The sequence below is a fragment of the Carcharhinus amblyrhynchos genome, chromosome 2 (genome assembly GCF_965287045.1).
Source record: "Carcharhinus amblyrhynchos chromosome 2, sCarAmb.v2.hapA, whole genome shotgun sequence".
In the NCBI taxonomy this organism is placed as follows: domain Eukaryota; kingdom Metazoa; phylum Chordata; class Chondrichthyes; order Carcharhiniformes; family Carcharhinidae; genus Carcharhinus; species Carcharhinus amblyrhynchos.
This window is the reverse complement of record NC_137325.1, coordinates 145,938,065-145,956,793: the sequence shown is the minus strand read 5'-3', so window position 1 is coordinate 145,956,793 and position 18,729 is coordinate 145,938,065. Positions and strand designations below refer to the sequence as shown.

Here is an 18,729-nt window from a genome sequence, read left to right as displayed (position 1 = left end):
TGTTCCAGATTCCAGCATCTGCAGCATTTTGCTTTTATGCCAGTATTAAAATTTCAGAATAGCTTAGAACTATATTTTCCAGATGGTTAAGGAATTTTAGAACTTGAAAGGATGTAGAATAAATGTCAAGTAAAAAAACAAAATAGTGCAGTCTATCATGTAAATTCAGCCTTTAAAAATTCCTCCAGTAACACCTGACTATGCAAATGAGCAGCTGCCATACAAAACTAAACGTCAGCATTTTGCTTTGTGCCACGCATTTAACGCAAAATAAAAATAACATATATTTTTGAAAGGCTTTTTAAAAATGAAAATTCTGCCAGTTAAAAAAAACCAGTGGCTTCGGTGGTTGTCCCCTCCCCTTTTAAAACATTGCCTTTAAGAGTAAGGACCGAAGAGCGGCGCAGGCGTCGACCCAGCGCGTGGTGATTGACAGGAGCGCGGACCAATCGATGGTGAGGACCGCCGGTGCCCGCTGAAAGCAGCAGCCAATTGGCGCGCGGGGAGGGCGGGACCTGGGGCGTGTTGATGCGAGCGGGAAATAAGATGGTGGAAGCGGAGAGAGGCTCCGGCAGTGAGTGAGAGAGGGGAAAGAGGGGGGAGCGGGGGGAGGAGGGGGAGGGAGATAAACTCAGCGGGAACAGAGTCTGTACCGCGCTGTCTTTGGAAATCTTCCATTAGGCCTCGTTACCTTGGTTACTGCCCCCCCCCTCCCCGTGTCCAGTTGGACGCTGTGCTCAGTGCCCCCCCCCCCCGTGTCCAGTTGGACCCTGTGCTCAGTGCCCCCCCCTCCCCGTGTCCAGTTGGACCCTGTGCTCAGTGCCCCCCCCCCCCCCGTGTCCAGTTGGACCCTGTGCTCAGTGCCCCCCCCCCCCGTGTCCAGTTGGACCCTGTGCTCAGTGCCCCCCCCCCCCGTGTCCAGTTGGACGCTGTGCTCAGTGCCCCCCCCCTCCCCGTGTCCAGTTGGACCCTGTGCTCAGTGCCCCCCCCCCCCGTGTCCAGTTGGACCCTGTGCTCAGTGCCCCCCCCTCTCCGTGTCCAGTTGGACCCTGTGCTCAGTGCCCCCCCCCCTCTCCGTGTCCAGTTGGACCCTGTGCTCAGTGCCCCCCCCCCCGTGTCCAGTTGGACCCTGTGCTCAGTGCCCCCCCCACCCCGTGTCCAGTTGGACCCTGTGCTCAGTGCCCCCCCCTCTCCGTGTCCAGTTGGACCCTGTGCTCAGTGCCCCCCCCCCCGTGTCCAGTTGGACCCTGTGCTCAGTGCCCCCCCCCCTGTGTCCAGTTGGACGCTGTGCTCAGTGCCCCCCCCACCCCGTGTCCAGTTGGACCCTGTGCTCAGTGCCCCCCCCCCCGTGTCCAGTTGGACCCTGTGCTCAGTGCCCCCCCCCCTCCCCGTGTCCAGTTGGACCCTGTGCTCAGTGCCCCCCCCCCCCCCCCCCCCGTGTCCAGTTGGACCCTGTGCTCAGTGCCCCCCCCCCCCCCGTGTCCAGTTGGACCCTGTGCTCAGTGCCCCCCCTCCACCCCGTGTCCAGTTGGACCCTGTGCTCAGTGCCCCCCCCTCCCCGTGTCCAGTTGGACCCTGTGCTCAGTGCCCCCCCCCCCCGTGTCCAGTTGGACCCTGTGCTCAGTGCCCCCCCTCCACCCCGTGTCCAGTTGGACCCTGTGCTCAGTGCCCCCCCCCCCCCCCCCCCCCACCCCGTGTCCAGTTGGACCCTGTGCTCAGTGCCCCCCCCCCCCCCCCTGTGTCCAGTTGGACCCTGTGCTCAGTGCCCCCCCCCCCCTCCCCGTGTCCAGTTGGACCCTGTGCTCAGTGCCCCCCCCCCTCCCCGTGTCCAGTTGGACCCTGTGCTCAGTGCCCCCCCGTGTCCAGTTGGACCCTGTGCTCAGTGCCCCCCCCTCCCCGTGTCCAGTTGGACGCTGTGCTCAGTGCCCCCCCCCCCCCTCCCCGTGTCCAGTTGGACCCTGTGCTCAGTGCCCCCCCTCCCCGTGTTCAGTTGGACCCTGTGCTCAGTGCCCCCCCGTGTCCAGTTGGACCCTGTGCTCAGTGCCCCCCCCCCTCCCCGTGTCCAGTTGGACCCTGTGCTCAGTGCCCCCCCTCCCCGTGTCCAGTTGGACCCTGTGCTCAGTGCCCCCCCCCTCCCTGTGTCCAGTTGGACGCTGTGCTCAGTGCCCCCCCCCTCTCCGTGTCCAGTTGGACCCTGTGCTCAGTGCCCCCCCCCTCCCCGTGTCCAGTTGGACCCTGTGCTCAGTGCCCCCCCTCCCCGTGTCCAGTTGGACGCTGTGCTCAGTGCCCCCCCCCTCTCCGTGTCCAGTTGGACCCTGTGCTCAGTGCCCCCCCCCCTCCCTGTGTCCAGTTGGACGCTGTGCTCAGTGCCCCCCCCCCCTCCCCGTGTCCAGTTGGACCCTGTGCTCAGTGCCCCCCCCCTCCCCGTGTCCAGTTGGACCCTGTGCTCAGTGCCCCCCACCCTGTGACCTGTTGGGCACTGTGCTCACTACACCCTTTTGATGCTCAGTTGGATGTTGCTTCATTAGGTGATCATTTTCATTATCTGAGGGAAGAGCAGCACTGTGAAAGCTCACGATTCCAAATAAACCTATTGGACTGTAACCTGGTGTTGGATACGAAGATTACTCTTCTGCCTGAGAGAGTCCATTGAGTGTCTGCAGTGGATGCCCGAATGTTGGTTTCTGCTGTGAGGCAGGATTGTGGATGTTGTTGGAATGCACGGTGTGGATGTAACTGGGTCATTTCGGGAAGAGTGATGGTCTAAAACAATCTCCCATTTTTGTTTATTGAATGAAGTGCTTCTGGCAAGGCCATGGTGCATTGATTATCTCTTACCTGCCTTCCTCACAAGGGAGTGCCTTGCTTGGCCATTTTTGAGGACAATTAAGTGTCAACCGTGTTGCTGTGCACCTAGTCGTATTTTAGCTAGACTCTGAGAAAGAATGAAATTTTCTTCCCTAACTATTAGTTTATTGAAACAGCAGTCTAGTAGAGAGTCATGTCACCATCACTGATAGAACATTACAGCTCAGAAACAGGCCCCTTGACCCTTCTTGTCTGTGCCGAGCCATTTTTCTGCCTAGTCCTACTGACCTGCACCTGGACCATATCCCTCCACACCCCTCTCATCCATGTACCTGTCCAAGTTTTTCTTAAATGTTAAAAGTGAGCCCGCATTCACCAGTTCATCTGGTAGCTTATGCCACACTCTCATCATTCTCTGTGTGAAGAAGCCCCCCTAATATTCCCTTTAAACTTTCCCCCCTTCACCCTTACCCTATGTACTCTAGTTTTTTTTTCTCCCCTAGCCTCAGTGGAAAAAGCCTGCTTGCATTCACTCTATTTATCCCCATCAAAATCTTATACATCTCTATCAAATCTCCCCTCATTCTTCTACGCTTCAGGGAATAAAGTCCTAACCTATTCAACCTTTCTTTGTAATGCAGATTCTCAAGTCCTGGCAACATCCTTGTAGAAATACTAGTCTTTTATTCCAGACTTAATTTAACTTACATTTGAGCTGCAATGGTAGGTTTTGAATTTTAGTCTCTCTGAATCATTAGTCCAATAACAGAATCACTATCTTATCATTCGTAATGCTTCTTCAAAACCCACCCATCCACTTTGTCAGCCTTATGGGTGTGTCCTGGAGCCTCCAAGAATTAAAGATTAATCTCCTGGATGAACAACACTTGTAGGAGTTCATTGGGGCAGGCTGTTTAATTTGTTTTTTTACTATTCATTCATGGGATGTGGGCATTGCTGACTGGCCAGCATTTATTGCCATTTCAGGGGACATTTAAGAGTCACCATGTTGCTGTAGATCTGGAGTGACATGTAGGCCAGACTGCGTAGGGGCATCTTTCTCTAAAGGATGTTAGTGAATCTAACCTTTTTATGATCATAGTAATCGTTAGACTTTTACTTCAAGATTTTTATGGAATTCACATTTCGCCATCTGCTGTGGGGGGTTTGGAACCTGTGCTGCAGAGCATTGCTCTGGATTACCAGTCCAGTGACAATACCACGTGGGTTTCCTCCGGGTGCTCTGGTTTCCTCCCACAGTCCAAAGATATGCGGGTGAGGTTGATTGGCCATGCTAAGAAATTGCCCATTAGTGTCCAGGGATGCGTAGGTTAGAGGGACTAGTAGGTATAATATGTAGGGATATGGGGGGGGTAGGGCCTGGGTGGGATTGTGTTTGGTGTAGACTTGATGGGCCAAAGGCCCTCTTTCTGCACTGTAGGGTTCTATGATTCTACCACTCTGCCACCACCTTCTAACCAATGCTTCATATATTACGTTAAATTATACAGATAGATTGCATTTCCCTTGAGTTTAGAAGGCTGACTGCTGATTTAATTGAGGCTGTTACAGAGAGGCACAGTCTTAACATTGGAACTTGGGCCATTTAGGAAGAAGCTCTGGAAAAAGTTTTCACCCTAAGGGCAGTACTACATAAGAAACCTGTTAGCAACATTTAAAACCCAAGGGTTGTAGGCAGCATATTTTCAAAACTTGCTGATGACAAAGTTTGGAAATGTGATTATTAATGAGGAGCAGGATAATAGCAGATTTCACAGGACATGGATCGGAGAAATGGACAGACACAATTTAATACAGCAATGTGTGATGTATCTTCGAACCCAAGAACATAAGAACCAGGAGCAGGAGTAGGCCATCTGGCCCCTCGAGCTTGCTGCGCCATTCAATTAGTTCATGGCTGATTTTTTGTGTGGACTCAACTCCACTTACCGCCCACTCACTATAACCCTTAATTCCTTTACTGTTCAAAAGCTTATCTAACCTTGTCTTAAAAACACTCAATGAAGTAGCCTCAACTGCTTCACTGGGAATTCCACAGATTCACAACCCTTTGTGTGAACAAGTTCCTCCTCAACTCAGTCCTAAATCTGCTTCCCCTTATTTTGAGGCTCTGCCCCCTCGTTCTAATTTCACCCGCCAGTGGAAACAACTTCCCTGCTTCTATCTTATCTATTTCCTTCATAATCTTATATGTTTCTATAAGATCTCCTTTCATTCTTCTGAATTCCAATGAATATAACTTCAGTCTACTCAGTCTTTCTTCATAAGCCAAGCCTCTCAACTCCAAAACAAGCTAGTGTGAATTTCCTCTGCACCCCTTCCAGTGATGGTATATTATTTCTCAAGTAAGGAGACCAAAACTGTACACAGTACTCCAGGTGTGGCCCCACCAGAACCTTATACAGCTGCAACATAATCTCGCTGTTTTTAAACTCCATCCCTCTCGCAATGAAGGACAAAATTCCATTTGCCTTCTTAATTACCTGCTGTACCTGCAAACCAACTCTTTGAGATTCCTGCACAAGGACACCCAGATCCTTCTGCACAGCAGCATGCTGCAATTTTTTTACAATTTAAATAAGCAACTAGTTACTAGAGACAATATAAACAAGATGATACTATTTTAACAGAAGTGCAGAAACACACATTGGGTTAACTCACAGATTTTTGAAGGTGGCAAAATTGTGAGTGGGACTCCAGGCTGGAGTAACATGGGTAATCCTAGGCACCACATTTTAGCAAAGATGTCAGAATCTTGGGAGGAATGCTGAGATTTAACAGAATGGTACCTAGAGCTGAGGGACTTCAGACACTAATGAAGGTGGTGTTGTGGATAAATGTGTAGTCCATTTTGGCAGAACCAACGGGATGAACGAGTACACTATCAAGGGCAGGAGTCTTAGTAGTGTTGAAGAGCAGAAGGATCTTGGGGTCCGGGTCCACAGGTCTCTTAAATCGGCCTCGCAGGTGGCGGACGTGGTCAAGAAGGCGTATGGTGTCCTGGCCTTCATTAATCAAGGGATTGAGTTGAGGAGTTGGGAGGTAATGCTGCAACTTTATAAGACCCTAGTCAGGCCTCATTTGGAGTACTGTGCGCAGTTCTGGTCGCCTCACTATAGGAAAGATGTAGAAGCTATTGAAAGGGTACAGAGGAGATTTACAAGGATGTTGCCTGGACTGGGAGGCATGCCTTATAAAGTTAGGTTGAGGGAGCTGAGACTCTTTTCCCTGGAGAGAAGAAGGTTGAGAGGTGACCTGATAGAAGTTTATAAAATGTTGAGAGGAATAGATAGGGTGGATTTTCAGAGGCTATTTCCCCGGGTTGAAATGGTCGCTACGAGAGGACACAGATTTAAGGTGCGGGGAGGCAAGTACAGAAGTGATGTTAGGGGTAAGTTTTTCACTCAGAGGGTGGTGAGTGAATGGAATCGGCTGCCGTCAGTGGTGGTGGAGGCGAACTCGCTGGGGTCTTTTAAAAGACTTCTGGATGAGTATATGGGATTTAGTGGGATTGGGGGTTATAGATAGGTCTATGGATTGGTAGGTGTTGATGTGATCGGCGCAACTCGTGGGCCGAAGGGCCTGTTTGTGCTGTAGTGTTCTATGTTCTATGTTTCCCGTAGCACAGAGTAGGAGAAGAAAACTTGCAGGGATATGAGGAAAGAATGGTGGCCCACTAATTGAATTGCTTTTCAATAGGGTCAGCACAGCTCAAAAAGTGACCATTTGGCCCATCATATCAGTACTGATTTTCTGTTGGAGCAACTCACCTACTCCCATCCCCTGCATTTTCCCCATTGCCCTACAAATATTTTCCTGTTGAGGTATTTGCCCAGTTTTGTGTTGAAAGCTATGTATTTCTCTATGGAATCAGCTTGACCACACTCAGGCAGATCATTCCAGATATTAACCAATTGAAACAGTTTCTCTGTGTTGCCACTTATTTTGTTCATTATCTTAAATCATTATCCTTTGATTCTAAATCCTTCTGACAATGAGAACGGTTTATCTGCTTTTTCCTACTTGTTTGTAGAGATTGTTGGAGAGAATAAACATTCCAGTGCAGTGGCAGGACATCTATGCCTAGTTATTAACAGTAGCAATGGCATTTACAGAAAGATGTGGGTATGCTGGCGTTGGACTGGCGTAAACACAGTAAAAAGTCTGACAAAGTCAGGTGACGAAGGGGCTAACCCGAAAGCTTGCGAGTATATTATCAAATAAATATCAAATAAATAGGTTGGACTAAAACCTGGTGTTGTCAGACTTTTTACTGTATTTACAGAAAGAGCCAGTTGTCTGAAATGTATGCTATTTGGCTACCTGTTTGTGAAATCATTGTCCATTAAAGATGCAAATGGATGAATGGGCTGAGTAATAACTTTTAACCAGTGTTGTTCACTCTGATTTAATTTTGAAGAAACGGGCCTGAATTTTTGAGAATTGGGCATCAAACAGCTGTTAGTTAGTCTTTTGTCCTTCTACACTTTTAGCATTTTACATTGCAAGTTGCTGAATGCTTTCATATAACTGATGATAAGACCTTCTTTGGTTGTTGTCGACTCCTTGGATTTGATCCCTATAGTTCTATCTTATTTGGGGAGCAGAAACCTTCTCAGGACATGATATCTGTAATGGACTATATACCACTTTGTTGGGCACGTATCTCATGGGAGCTGGGAGAGGAGTATGGAGAATTCTGAGCTGATATTTTAAAATTGGTTTCTATCCAATTTTCTGTTTATATGTCTGTCAAAATCAGTTTGCCTCCTTCTGTAAGTGCAAAGGTCCATTTTGAGAACAGTGGCAATAATAAAATGCAAACTTTTTCTTGTTCCAGTGACGTTGCAAAATTCTTCTTTACCGTTGAATAAGGACACATCCAGCTAAAGAAGTTCATGAGGAAGACTGAGGGGACACCGTGATGGAAGGCTCTTCATCTCCCCACACCTCTAGGCCTTCATCTTCACGCAAGCGGGACGGAAGTGTGGAAAGCCATAGTAGGTCATCTGTCCGAGTGACCTCCAAACCAGTAAGGAAAGTGCGCCGAATGTCGAGGTGGAACACCATAGACTACACGGTTCATGATACTGACAACGACATGCTATTGATCATTTCTAACGAAAATAGGGTGCAGAGGAGGCCGCGCAAACTGTCAGGGAAGAAAAGCAGCCGCAAGTTGAACACACCACACAATTCCCACAAAAATAAGGTGTCCCTGGGCAATGCAGGGACAAAGGCGGCCAGGGGCCTTTCAGGCCAGAATAAGCTAACCGATTTAGAACGGAAGAAAGCAGAACCCTTGGACCGATGGGGTCAAGAGCTTCCGATCGAAGTCTTGGTTCATATCTTCCATTATGTTGTGTCATCGAATGGGGCCGTACCATTTTTGTGCAGGTAAATGCAAATAATGCAAAGTGGTCTGTCACCTCACCCTGTACAGGTAACTTCTGTCAAAAAAATTTCCCCTTCCCTTTTAAGGACTATTAAGGATTCTGCTTTTATTATCTTTAATCAAGTATCAATGTCCTAACAACTTCCCTGTAGCTGATCTTATTTGCACGATGCAGTGAATAAGCACTCTCTGATAGAATTGTTTTCCTATGATTGTTGATTGGATCATTATTGACCCCTGTTGTTTTGACTTTCTTGGAGAGCGTAATATAATAGCACAACTCTGTTTTGGTCTGTGTGGTTGTGTGCTTTGATCTCCCAGTGCTATCTCTTGTTTCTAAACAGGATGGCCCGGGTGTGTCAGCTCTGGTATGGTGCTGCTGCCAACCCCAAACTCTGGCAGAAGGTTACAATCTCCTATTGCTGGTCAGAGTCTGGAAAGAAACTGGCACCTCCAATTCAGCGAAAAATCCAAAACACCCTGAACTGGCTGAGAGACAACAGGTTTGTATGAGTTTTAATGGCTGAAAAAAACCATTCCTAATGCATGAGGAATTATCAGGTGCAATCAACTGTTTGAATGTTAAACAGCCAGAAGCTTCATTTATATGACAAAGTTAATGTAAAATATCCCAAGGAGCTTCAGGGTAGCATTACCAAACAACATTTGACACTAGGTCATGTTAGGAGACATTGGGACTGCTGGGGTATTGGATTCTAAAGAAGCATCTTAAGAGGACAGAGGCCTGGAAAGGTTGAGAAAGCATATTCCAGAGTTTTGAACCTAGACAACTGTAAACGTAGCTGTTGATCATAGAATCCTACAGTGCAGAAGGAGGCCATTTGGCCCCTCGAGTCACAATCCCACCCACCCCCTACTCCCACAACCCCATGCATTTACCCTAGCTAGTTCCCCTGACCCCAGGAGGCAACTTAGCATGGCCAGTCCACCTAACCCCGCACATCTTTGGATGGAATGCAGGAAGTAAAGGAAGTGACTCAGCATTGGAGGAACGTTGAGTTCCTGGAGGATTATGGAGCTGGATGAAGTTAGAGATAGTGAGGCTAGGGAAGAAAGAGAATTTTAAGAGGTGTCATGGGACTGAGAACTGGCTGAGGTCAGTAATATAGAGTGATGATTGAATGGTATGATAAGAACTAGGATACAGGCAGCAGAGGTTTTGTTGGACTGATGGTAATTGAGTTCTAATCCTTCCTTTACTCCAATGAAACACACCCACCTGGTCCAGCATTTGGTCACTCGGCCAACACTCTGCTCCTGGCCCTGAGTTCATTTCTACTAAGCCCCTTGAAGTCGAAAATCATTACTACTCCTAGTAGCAAAGAAAAAGTTGCTGAAATGCTTTGATGCTGAGACAGCCACTGGTTTCAGACTTGATGGGCAAAGATTCATTCCCTTTAGGCCAAGTCTCAGCTGGCCTTCAAATTTGAAACCAAAAGAGAGAATGCTGGAAAGTCTCAGCAGATCTGGCCACATCTGTAAGGAGAGAAAAGAGCTGACATTTCGAGTCCAGATGACCTTTTGTCAAATTTGAAGGAGTCATTTTAAAGATGGGAAGTTCTGATAAAGTTGGTAAATTGATTTCATCTGCTTTTTAAATGCACAGGTTTACACAGCTTCGGGAGTTCTCTCTCTGTCATTGGAACAATCTCGTGAGTTACACCATGAAGGTAAGGCTTGACATTCAAGGGTTGTTCTGTTGTTGGGTCAGCAGTGGTTTGTTTTTCAATGTGAAATCGTATTCAAAGGGAATCCACTATGCTAACTCTCTGACCCTCTGTCAGTTAAATAGAAAGGGCAAAACTTGCTAAGATTTACAAATACGGTGGTATCGATTTAGAATCATCGTTTCCATTTCTGTACTCTCTACCCTATGTAAGTTTGATTTGCAACCTTCCCTTTATAGGTACAGTCTGGGTATAAAGGGATCATAACAATCTGTTTAAGTTTTCATCAGTTGTGTGTTTAAAGACAAAGGCTCAGACCATCTGCTTGTATGTGGGAGTTGTAAATCAGAGGGCATAAACATACAGATGTTGGTAGTGGAACAGTTCTGCCATTGTGGTTAAACTGCATTATAGTGGAAACTTTACTTTCTTTCACCTCACCTGGGCATGCTTGATGTGGCAAAGTTAATGGGACACACGCTATGTGCCAGGATTGCTTGAAGTAAAGGGATTTTCGTTTGTCCTCTACTTTACCTGGTCTGTAACCTAATAGGTGGGATTAAAATTGTAGGGAAGCACTCATTCTGTATTTTTTAATCTAATTCCCACATTGTTCCATGTGGCATTATCTCATTTTGTTTGATTTGGGAAGTGTTCCAGATTTTGCTGTTGCTCTACCATTGTAGCAATCTTTACCAAGGGACACGTTGCCAAAGTTTTTATTTTTTGAACTCCTCTAAACAAATGCAAGAATGCCAAATCTCAAACAATTGCAACAATTTCTCCAACAGGAGTAAAGGGTGCTAATTGATTGGTAAGTTGACTCTGGCTAAGGCATTGCCATGGAGAAAGCAATAGGGAATTCTAAGCTCCCAATACTCCTGGTGATTCAAAAAAGTCTCAAGACTTGAACATATTCCTTTTGTCTGTAGAGCATGGACCCCTGCATATGAATGCATGTCACTTCTAGAGAGTGTAAATGGGTTACACACAAAACTGATTATCTTCAGTTGGTTGCTAAAGTAGCTGTTAGCATACTTCAAATTCATAGAATCGTACAGTGCAGAAGAGGCCTTTCAGCCCATTGAGTCTGCACCAACACATTAGAAACACCTGAACTCCCACCTAATCCCACCTGCCAATGCTTAGCCCACAGTCCTGAATATTATGGCATTCCAAGTGCTCATCCAGATACTACTTAAAGAATGTGAGGCAACCCGTCTCTACCACTCCCAGGCAGTACATTCCAGACCATCACCACCCTCTGAGTGAAAAAGTTTTAAGTTTTAAAAAAAGTGCTGCCCAATGCTGAATCACATCTAGCAATAGACTTTTTTTTGATTTTGCAAGCACAGACTAATTGAATAAGGTCTGTGTTCCCATCTACTGTGAAAAACTGAAAGAACGTGCTGTTTGATTTGATCATCCAATAGTTGAGACATGAAATTTAAGTACCTGACATTACACTGGCACTGAAATTCATACACTATGTTGCTCAGTTTTGTGGTGAACAGGACACCTTTTTGGACTGCTAGTAGCAAATATACTTAACTCTAGGCTATGTGAGTGGTATTTTCCACAAACAGGATGCTGCCATTGGTAAAAACTGTCTACCATATAATTGATCATTGTCACTGCATGAATTTCACTGCTGGTATGATGCTAGGTAGTTAAGTTGTATGTCCCTGATTGCTTGATGAAATCGAATTGTACGTTCTTTTGGTTGTTTGTATTTGACGTGCTCAAGCAACCGGTGCTTGTAAAACACAAACAAAATGTCACTTGTTAAATGTGATTCTACAATTGGACAACACTTGCTGAATAATCTGAGTGTGATAATAGTTACACTAACAATCGATTTAAGACGATCATCTTGTTCATTTGGTTGCTCATTTATACTTACTAGAAATGATAAGCATTCATACACAGGGACCCATTCTCTGTTGACAAAAATAATAGGTTCTAGCTTTGAATTTAGCTTGGGAGCCTGTTGTTTCCTGTTGATTGGCCAATCAAAGTTGGCTTTCAACCAATCAGCACCCTTTCTCCTGTGGTATAAAATCTTGATTATTTGAAGCTTGACATCTTGTCCTGATGAGCACAGGATGAAAAGCTTTGGCAACAAAGCTATATTCAAGTTCTGTACAACCAAGTGACCATTTTAATACCAAAGGTGTTGTTTTTCTCTTTCCAGACCATCACTGAGTCCTGTCCTCACTTAGTCTCCTTGAAACTGACCAACTGCACCGGTGTCACATCTGATGTCTTTGAGGCATTGGCCAACCATTGCCAGAAGCTGGAAAATTTAAACCTGCAACATTCAGTGGTAAGTTGGCTAGCAAGTTGCATGCTTCAGTTGCAAGCACACATTATACTTACTGCACAGTTTGAACATGTGTTGAGTCACCCTATCATGCTTGGGTTGGTGCTAATTTATTTCTGAAATTATTTATATTTTTTGACCTATCTTGATCCAATTCCCTTTTGAATGTAAGGGGCTTATTTTAATGGCCAGTCCTTGTTTTCTTATGTGGGAAACTTCTCCTACTGTGCTTTTATTAATAAATTCTGAGTTTATGCCCTATTATTCTTTCACCAAGTAATACAGCCTTTATCCTTTAGCCCGCTTTCTAGGAGTTTTGTACTACTGAGTCTAACTATTCGACAGTTATCTGTTACAACCTTTTCTAATTTTTAAAGTTTGTTTTATTATTTATTAGTCAAAAGTAAGGCTTACATTAACACTGCAATGAAGTTATTGTGATTCTGGATAACAACACAGGAAATAGGAGTAGGCCATTTGGCCCTTTGAGACTGCTCCACAATTCAGAGCTTGGTCTTGAATTCCAGGGTTTCATGTGTTCCTCTAAATGCTTCTTAAATGTGAGGGTTCCCACCTCTATCACCATTTGCCAAATTACGCTGGACCCCATGGACTCTTCTATTGGCTTTAATTTGGGGAATGAAGAGTTCCTTTTCCTCACTAAGGCACTCGGAGCTGCAGAGACTTGGTCAGTTAGGTATGAGGAGAGGTTGGAGAAACTTGGTTTGTTCTCACTGGAGTTACAGAGGTTGAGGGGAGACCTGATAGAAGTCAACAAGATTATGAGAGGCATGGACAGAGTGGATAGTCAGAAGCTTTTTCCCAGGGTGGAAGAGTCAGTTACTAGGGGTCATAGGTTTAAGGTGAGATGGGCAAAGTTTAAAGGAAGTGTACGAGGCAGACTTTTTACAGAGTGGTGGGTGCTTGGAACTCGCTGCGGGGGGAGGTAGTGGAAGCGGATACAGTAGTGACTTTTAAGGGGTGTCTTGACAAATACATGAATGAGATGGGAAAGAGGAATGTGGTCCCTGGAAGGGAAAGGGGTTTTAGTTAAGTTGGACAGCATTGTCAGTGCAGGCTTGGAGGGCCGAAGGGCCTGTTCCTATGCTGTAATTTTTTTTATTCTTTGTTCTAGTTGGAGTGTTCAGACTGAGAATGATGAAAGCTAGGAAGCTGGGTTTTTTTTAGTTTTGATCACTATTTTGTGTTCTTCTTCACAGGTTGACACTGCAGCTGTTGTTAATTTCCTTGAAGCAGCTGGTTCAAATCTCAAACAGCTTTGTGTGACTTACAACAGTCGCCTGCACAACATCTTCAACGCCATTGTGGTAAGGTGTATCATAGATTTGGGATTGGTCATAGAGTGGTCAACAGAATGGAAGGAGCCATTTGGTCCATTGTGTATATGATGGTTCTCACTGACAGCAACTCATTCAATCTCACTCTTCTGCCTTTTCCTATCTTATCCTGTAATTATCTTTTATTGGGAACCCATTCTTTTTGGGCTATGGTATGTGAGGGGGAATTATTCTGTGGTATTCATGCCACACTTGGATTCCACCACCAGAGTACAAGCCGGGGTACAGTTTTACATACACAAAAAATAAAAGCAGGAATAGCCCATTTAGCCCATCGAGCCTGCTTTGCCGTTCATTATGATCACTGAATTCAATATCTTGATCCCTTTAGCCTCAAGGGCTATATCTAGTTCCTTCTTGAAATCGCACAACTTTTTGGTCTCAACTACTTTCTGTGGGAATTAATTCCAGACATTCACCACCCTCTGGGTGAAGAAATTTCTCCTCGCCTCAGTCCTAAAAGTTTACCCCTTATCCTCAAACTATGACATTATTTCTGAATTTACCCTGTCTAACCAGGTTGGAATTTTATACATTTCTGAGATCCCCTCTCTAATTGATTTGGTCTCTCCTCATATGACAGACTTGCCATCCCAGGAGTTAGCCTGGTAAACCTTTGCTGTACTCCGTCTATAGCAAGGACATCCTTCTTCAGATAAGGACAGCAAAACTATACATAATACTCCAGGTGTGGCCTCACCAACACCCTCTACAATTGCAGCAAAACATCCCTATTCCTATACTCAAATCCTGTCACTATGAAGGCCAACATACCATTTGCCGCCTTTACTGCCTGCTGTACCTACGGCTTACTTTCAGCAACTAAGAACATAAGAAATAGGAGCAGGAGTAGGCCATCTAGCCCTTCGAGCCTGCCCCGCCATTCAATAAGATCATGGCTGATCTGAAGTGGCTCAGTTCCACTTTCCCACTTTCTCCCCATAACCCTTAATTCCCTTGCTTACCAAAAACCTATCTAGCCGTGTCTTAAATATATTTAGCGAGGTAGCCTCCACCACTTCAACGGGCTGAGAATTCCAGAGATTCACCACCCTTTGAATGAAGAAGTTCCTCCTCAACTCCATTCTAAACTGCTCCCCCCTCCCCTTATCTTGAGGCTGTGCCCTCTAGTCCTGCTGTCCTTTCTGAGCGGGAAGAATCTCTCTACCTCTACCCTATCCATCCCCTTCATTATCTTATACATCTCTATAAGATCCCCCCTCATCCTTCTAAACTCCAACGAGTACAGACCCAGTCTATTCAGCCTCTCTTCATAGTCCAACCCCCTCATCTCTGGTATCAGCCTAGTGAACCTCCTCTGCACTCCCTCCAAGGCCAAAATATCCTTGCGCAAGTGCTGCAACGAAAACTGCACACAGTACTCCAGCTGCGGCCTCACCAGTGCCCTGTACAGTCGCAGCAAGACCTCCCTGCTTTTATATTCTATCCCCCTCGCTATAAAGGCCAGCATCCCATTCGTCTTCTTGATCACCTGCTGCACCTGCAGGCTGGGTTTTTACGACTCATGCACAAGGACCCCCAGGCCCCTCTGCACCGTAGCATGCTGCAGCTTTTCGCCCTTTAAATAGTAATCCCTCCTACCATTATTCCTACCAAAGTGGACAACTTCACACTTGCCAACATTAAATTCCATTTGCCAGTTCCTGGCCCATTCGCCCAGCCTATCTAGATCCCTCTGCAGACTTTCCACACCCTCCGCACAATTTGCTTTTCCACTTATCTTCGTGTCATCAGCAAATTTCAACACCCTACACTCAGCCCCCTCCTCCAGATCATCTATATAAATGGTAAATAGTTGAGGCCCCAGCACCGATCCCTGGGGCACTCCACTAGTCACCAACCGCCAATCAGAATAGGACCCATTGATACCAACTCTCTGCCTCCTATTAGACAACCAATCCTCTATCCACGCTAACACCTTACCCCCAACTCCATGCCCCCTAACCTTCTGAAGCAACCTTTTATGAGGCACCTTATCAAACGCCTCCTGAAAATCGAGAAACACCACATCCACTGGTTCCCCTCTGTCTCCTGCACTAGTCATGATGTGGATGTGCCGGCGTTGGACTGGGGTAAACACAGTAAAAAGTCTGACAACACCAGGTTTCTAAAACCTGGTGTTGTCAGACTTTTTACTGTGTTTACCTCACTAGTCACATCCTCATAGAATTCCAATAAATTTGTCAGACACGACTTCCCCTTAACGAATCTGTGCTGCGTCTGCTCTATCAAACAATTCTTCTCAAGGTGCCTCGTTATTTCTTCTTTGATGACGGATTCAAGTATTTTTCCAACAACAGACGTTAAACTAACCAGCCTATAATTCCCTGCCTTTTGCCTGCTACCTTTTTTAAACAGCGGCGTAACATTAGCTGTTTTCCAATCTTCCAGCACTTCCCCAGAATCCAGTGAAGTTTGGTAAATAATCACTAAGGCATCTACTATCACCTCTGCCATTTCCTTCAGAACCCTGGGATGCATTCCATCCGGTCCTGGGGCCTTGTCCACCATCAGTCCCGCTAGTCGATCAAGCACTATCTCTCTAGTGACAGTAATCGCATTCAGGCCCTCAACTCCTACCATCCTTCTAACTTTAATACCTGATGCACGAGGACTCCAAGTTCTCATTGAGTATCCACTCTCTCATTTTGCACCCATTCAAGTAATTATTGTCTTCCTATTATTGCTACCAGAGTGGATAACCTCACATTTATCCACATTATACTGCATTTGCCATGCAGATGCCCATACACTCAGCCTGCCCATATCATGCTGAGGCATCTCTGCATCATCTTTTAGGTATGTAAAGAGACACTATCATTATATGGTCACTCATCTACAAGGGTTCTCTCACATTTTGGTTGCCAACTCGCTGTTTCTCATTATACAACACCCAATCCAAGATGGACTGTCCCCTGTTTGGTTCCTCAACGTAGAAGGAGACCATTTGGCCCCTCGAGTCACAACCCCACCCAGGCCTTATTCTTATAGCTCCATACATTTACCCTAGCTAGTCCGCCTGACACTAAGGGGCAATTTAGATGGCCAATCCAGCTAACCTGCACATCTTTGGATTGGGGAGAAAACTGGAGCACCCGGGGGAAACCCAGGCAACATCCTGGTGAACCTTCTTTGCACTCTCGCCAAAGCTTCCACTTCCTTCTGATAGCATGGTGACCAGAACTGCATGTAATACTCCAATTGTGGCCTTACCAAAGTTCTTTCCTGTTTGTACTATTTCTTACTGTGTGTTTATCTGACTCTGGCCCTTGATTTCTCTGCCTATTACTTATCTTATTCTCGTTGCTGTCTTTTTCTCTTGTCCTTGATTCCCCCTGCTCTGAATTCTTACTGATACCCCTATCCCCCTGCCATATTAATTTAAACCCTCCCAACCACTCGAACAAATACCCCAACAAGGACATCAGTTTCAATCCTGCCCGGGTGTAATCCATTCAGTCACATATTTATCCCATATATCCTGCTGTTTCTACTCTGACTGGCATATGGTACTGATGGGAATCTTGAGATCACTACCTTTTGAGGTCCTACTTTTCAACTAGCTTCCTAGCTCCTTACATTCTGTGTTTAGGACCTCATCCCTTTCTTTAACTTATGTCATTTGTATCAATGTGTGCCATGACCACTGGCTGTTCATCCCTCCCCCTTCAGAATGTCCTGCAACTGCTCTTGAGACATCTTTGACTCTACCACTGTCTTTTGGAGAAAAGTTCCAGAGAGTCATGATTCTCAAAAAAAATTCTCCTCATCACCATCTTAGGTGAGCGAACCCTTTAGTCTAAACAGTGACCTGAGGAACTATTTGCGCCACATCCGCCTTGTGAATACCTCTCAGGATCATAAAGGTTTTGATTAAGTCAGCTCTCTCTCTCTCTCTCACTCACACTCTCTCAGTGCGTAGGTCGCTTGTCTGTTGCCAGGGGTGTATAGCTTGAGGGGCACTGCACTACACCAAAATAGCCACACACACAAACTTAGGAGCAATATAATGTGGCCAATCCACCCCCCCTGCACACCTTTGTGCTGTGGGAAGAAACTGGAGCACCTAGTAAAAATGTATGCAGACACGTGCAACTCCACTTACTCAAACCCCAGGCCAGATTTGAACTCGGGTCCCTCGTGCTATTAGGCTGCAGTGCTTACCACTGTGCCATCTCAAACCTAACTCTCCAAGCTTCCCTTATAAGACAACCTGCTCCTTCCTGGTTTTAGTCTAGTAATTCTTCTCTGATTCTAATGTATTTACATCCTTCTGTAGAAAAGGAAACTAATGATGTACACAATACTCCAGACGTGGTCTCGCCAATGCCCAGTTCAACTGAAGCATAACCTCCCTACTTCCATCATCGATTCCTTTCACAGTAAACTGTAACATTAGATCGTAGAATCCTACAGCACAGAAGGAGGCCGTTTGGCCTATCGGGTCTGCACCGACCACAATCCCACCCAGGCTTATCTTTATAGCTCCATACATTTACCCTAGCTAGTCCCCCTGACACTAAGGGACGATTTAGCATGGCCAGTCCACCTAACCTGCACATCTTTGGACTGGGAAAGAAACTGGAGGAAACCCACGCAAATACAGGGAGAATGTGCAAACTCCACACAGACAGTGACCCAAGCTGGGAATCGAATCTGGGTCCCTGGTGCTGTGAGGCAACTGTGCTAACCACCGTGCCACCCTGCTGTCCTTGCATTCCCGGTTACTTGCTGTACCTGTAAACTAACCTTTTGTGATTCATGCATTAGGACACTCAGATCCATCTGCACCTCAGAGCTCTGGAATCTCTCGCCATTTAGATGAAATACTTTTCTTATTCTTCCTGCCAAAGTGACAATTTCACATTTTCCCATGTTATACTGCATTTGCCAGATTTTTGTCCATTCATTCAATCTATCCATGTTCCTTTATAGCCTCCTTGCATCATCTTAAGAACATAAGAAATAGGAGCAGGAGTAGGCCATCTGGCCCTTCGAGCCTGCCCCGCCATTCAATAAGATCATGGCTGATCTGTTGTGGCTCAGTTCCACTTTCCGGCCCTCTCCCCATAACCCTTAATCCCCTCTCTTATCAAAAACCCATCAACCCACTTC

At 46.0% G+C, this 18,729-nt stretch overlaps 1 protein-coding gene across 4 annotated transcripts in view; it reads left to right on the top strand.

The window, feature by feature from the left end:
- fbxl6 (F-box and leucine-rich repeat protein 6) overlaps nucleotides 1–18,729 on the top strand; it is a 69,606-nt gene that overhangs the window by 31,116 nt on the left and 19,761 nt on the right. For 3 of the 4 annotated variants that reach the window (XM_080213766.1, XM_080213757.1, XM_080213786.1), the window contains exons 2-6: nucleotides 7,670–8,226; nucleotides 8,569–8,727; nucleotides 9,852–9,915; nucleotides 12,107–12,238; nucleotides 13,456–13,563. In XM_080213766.1, the coding sequence (XP_080069892.1) occupies nucleotides 7,754–8,226; nucleotides 8,569–8,727; nucleotides 9,852–9,915; nucleotides 12,107–12,238; nucleotides 13,456–13,563 (936 nt within the window). In that variant the 5' untranslated portion in view covers nucleotides 7,670–7,753. Of the gene's footprint in view, nucleotides 1–353; nucleotides 575–7,669; nucleotides 8,227–8,568; nucleotides 8,728–9,851; nucleotides 9,916–12,106; nucleotides 12,239–13,455; nucleotides 13,564–18,729 lie in introns of those variants that run through there. The other variant, XM_080213776.1, reaches the window with a different exon arrangement.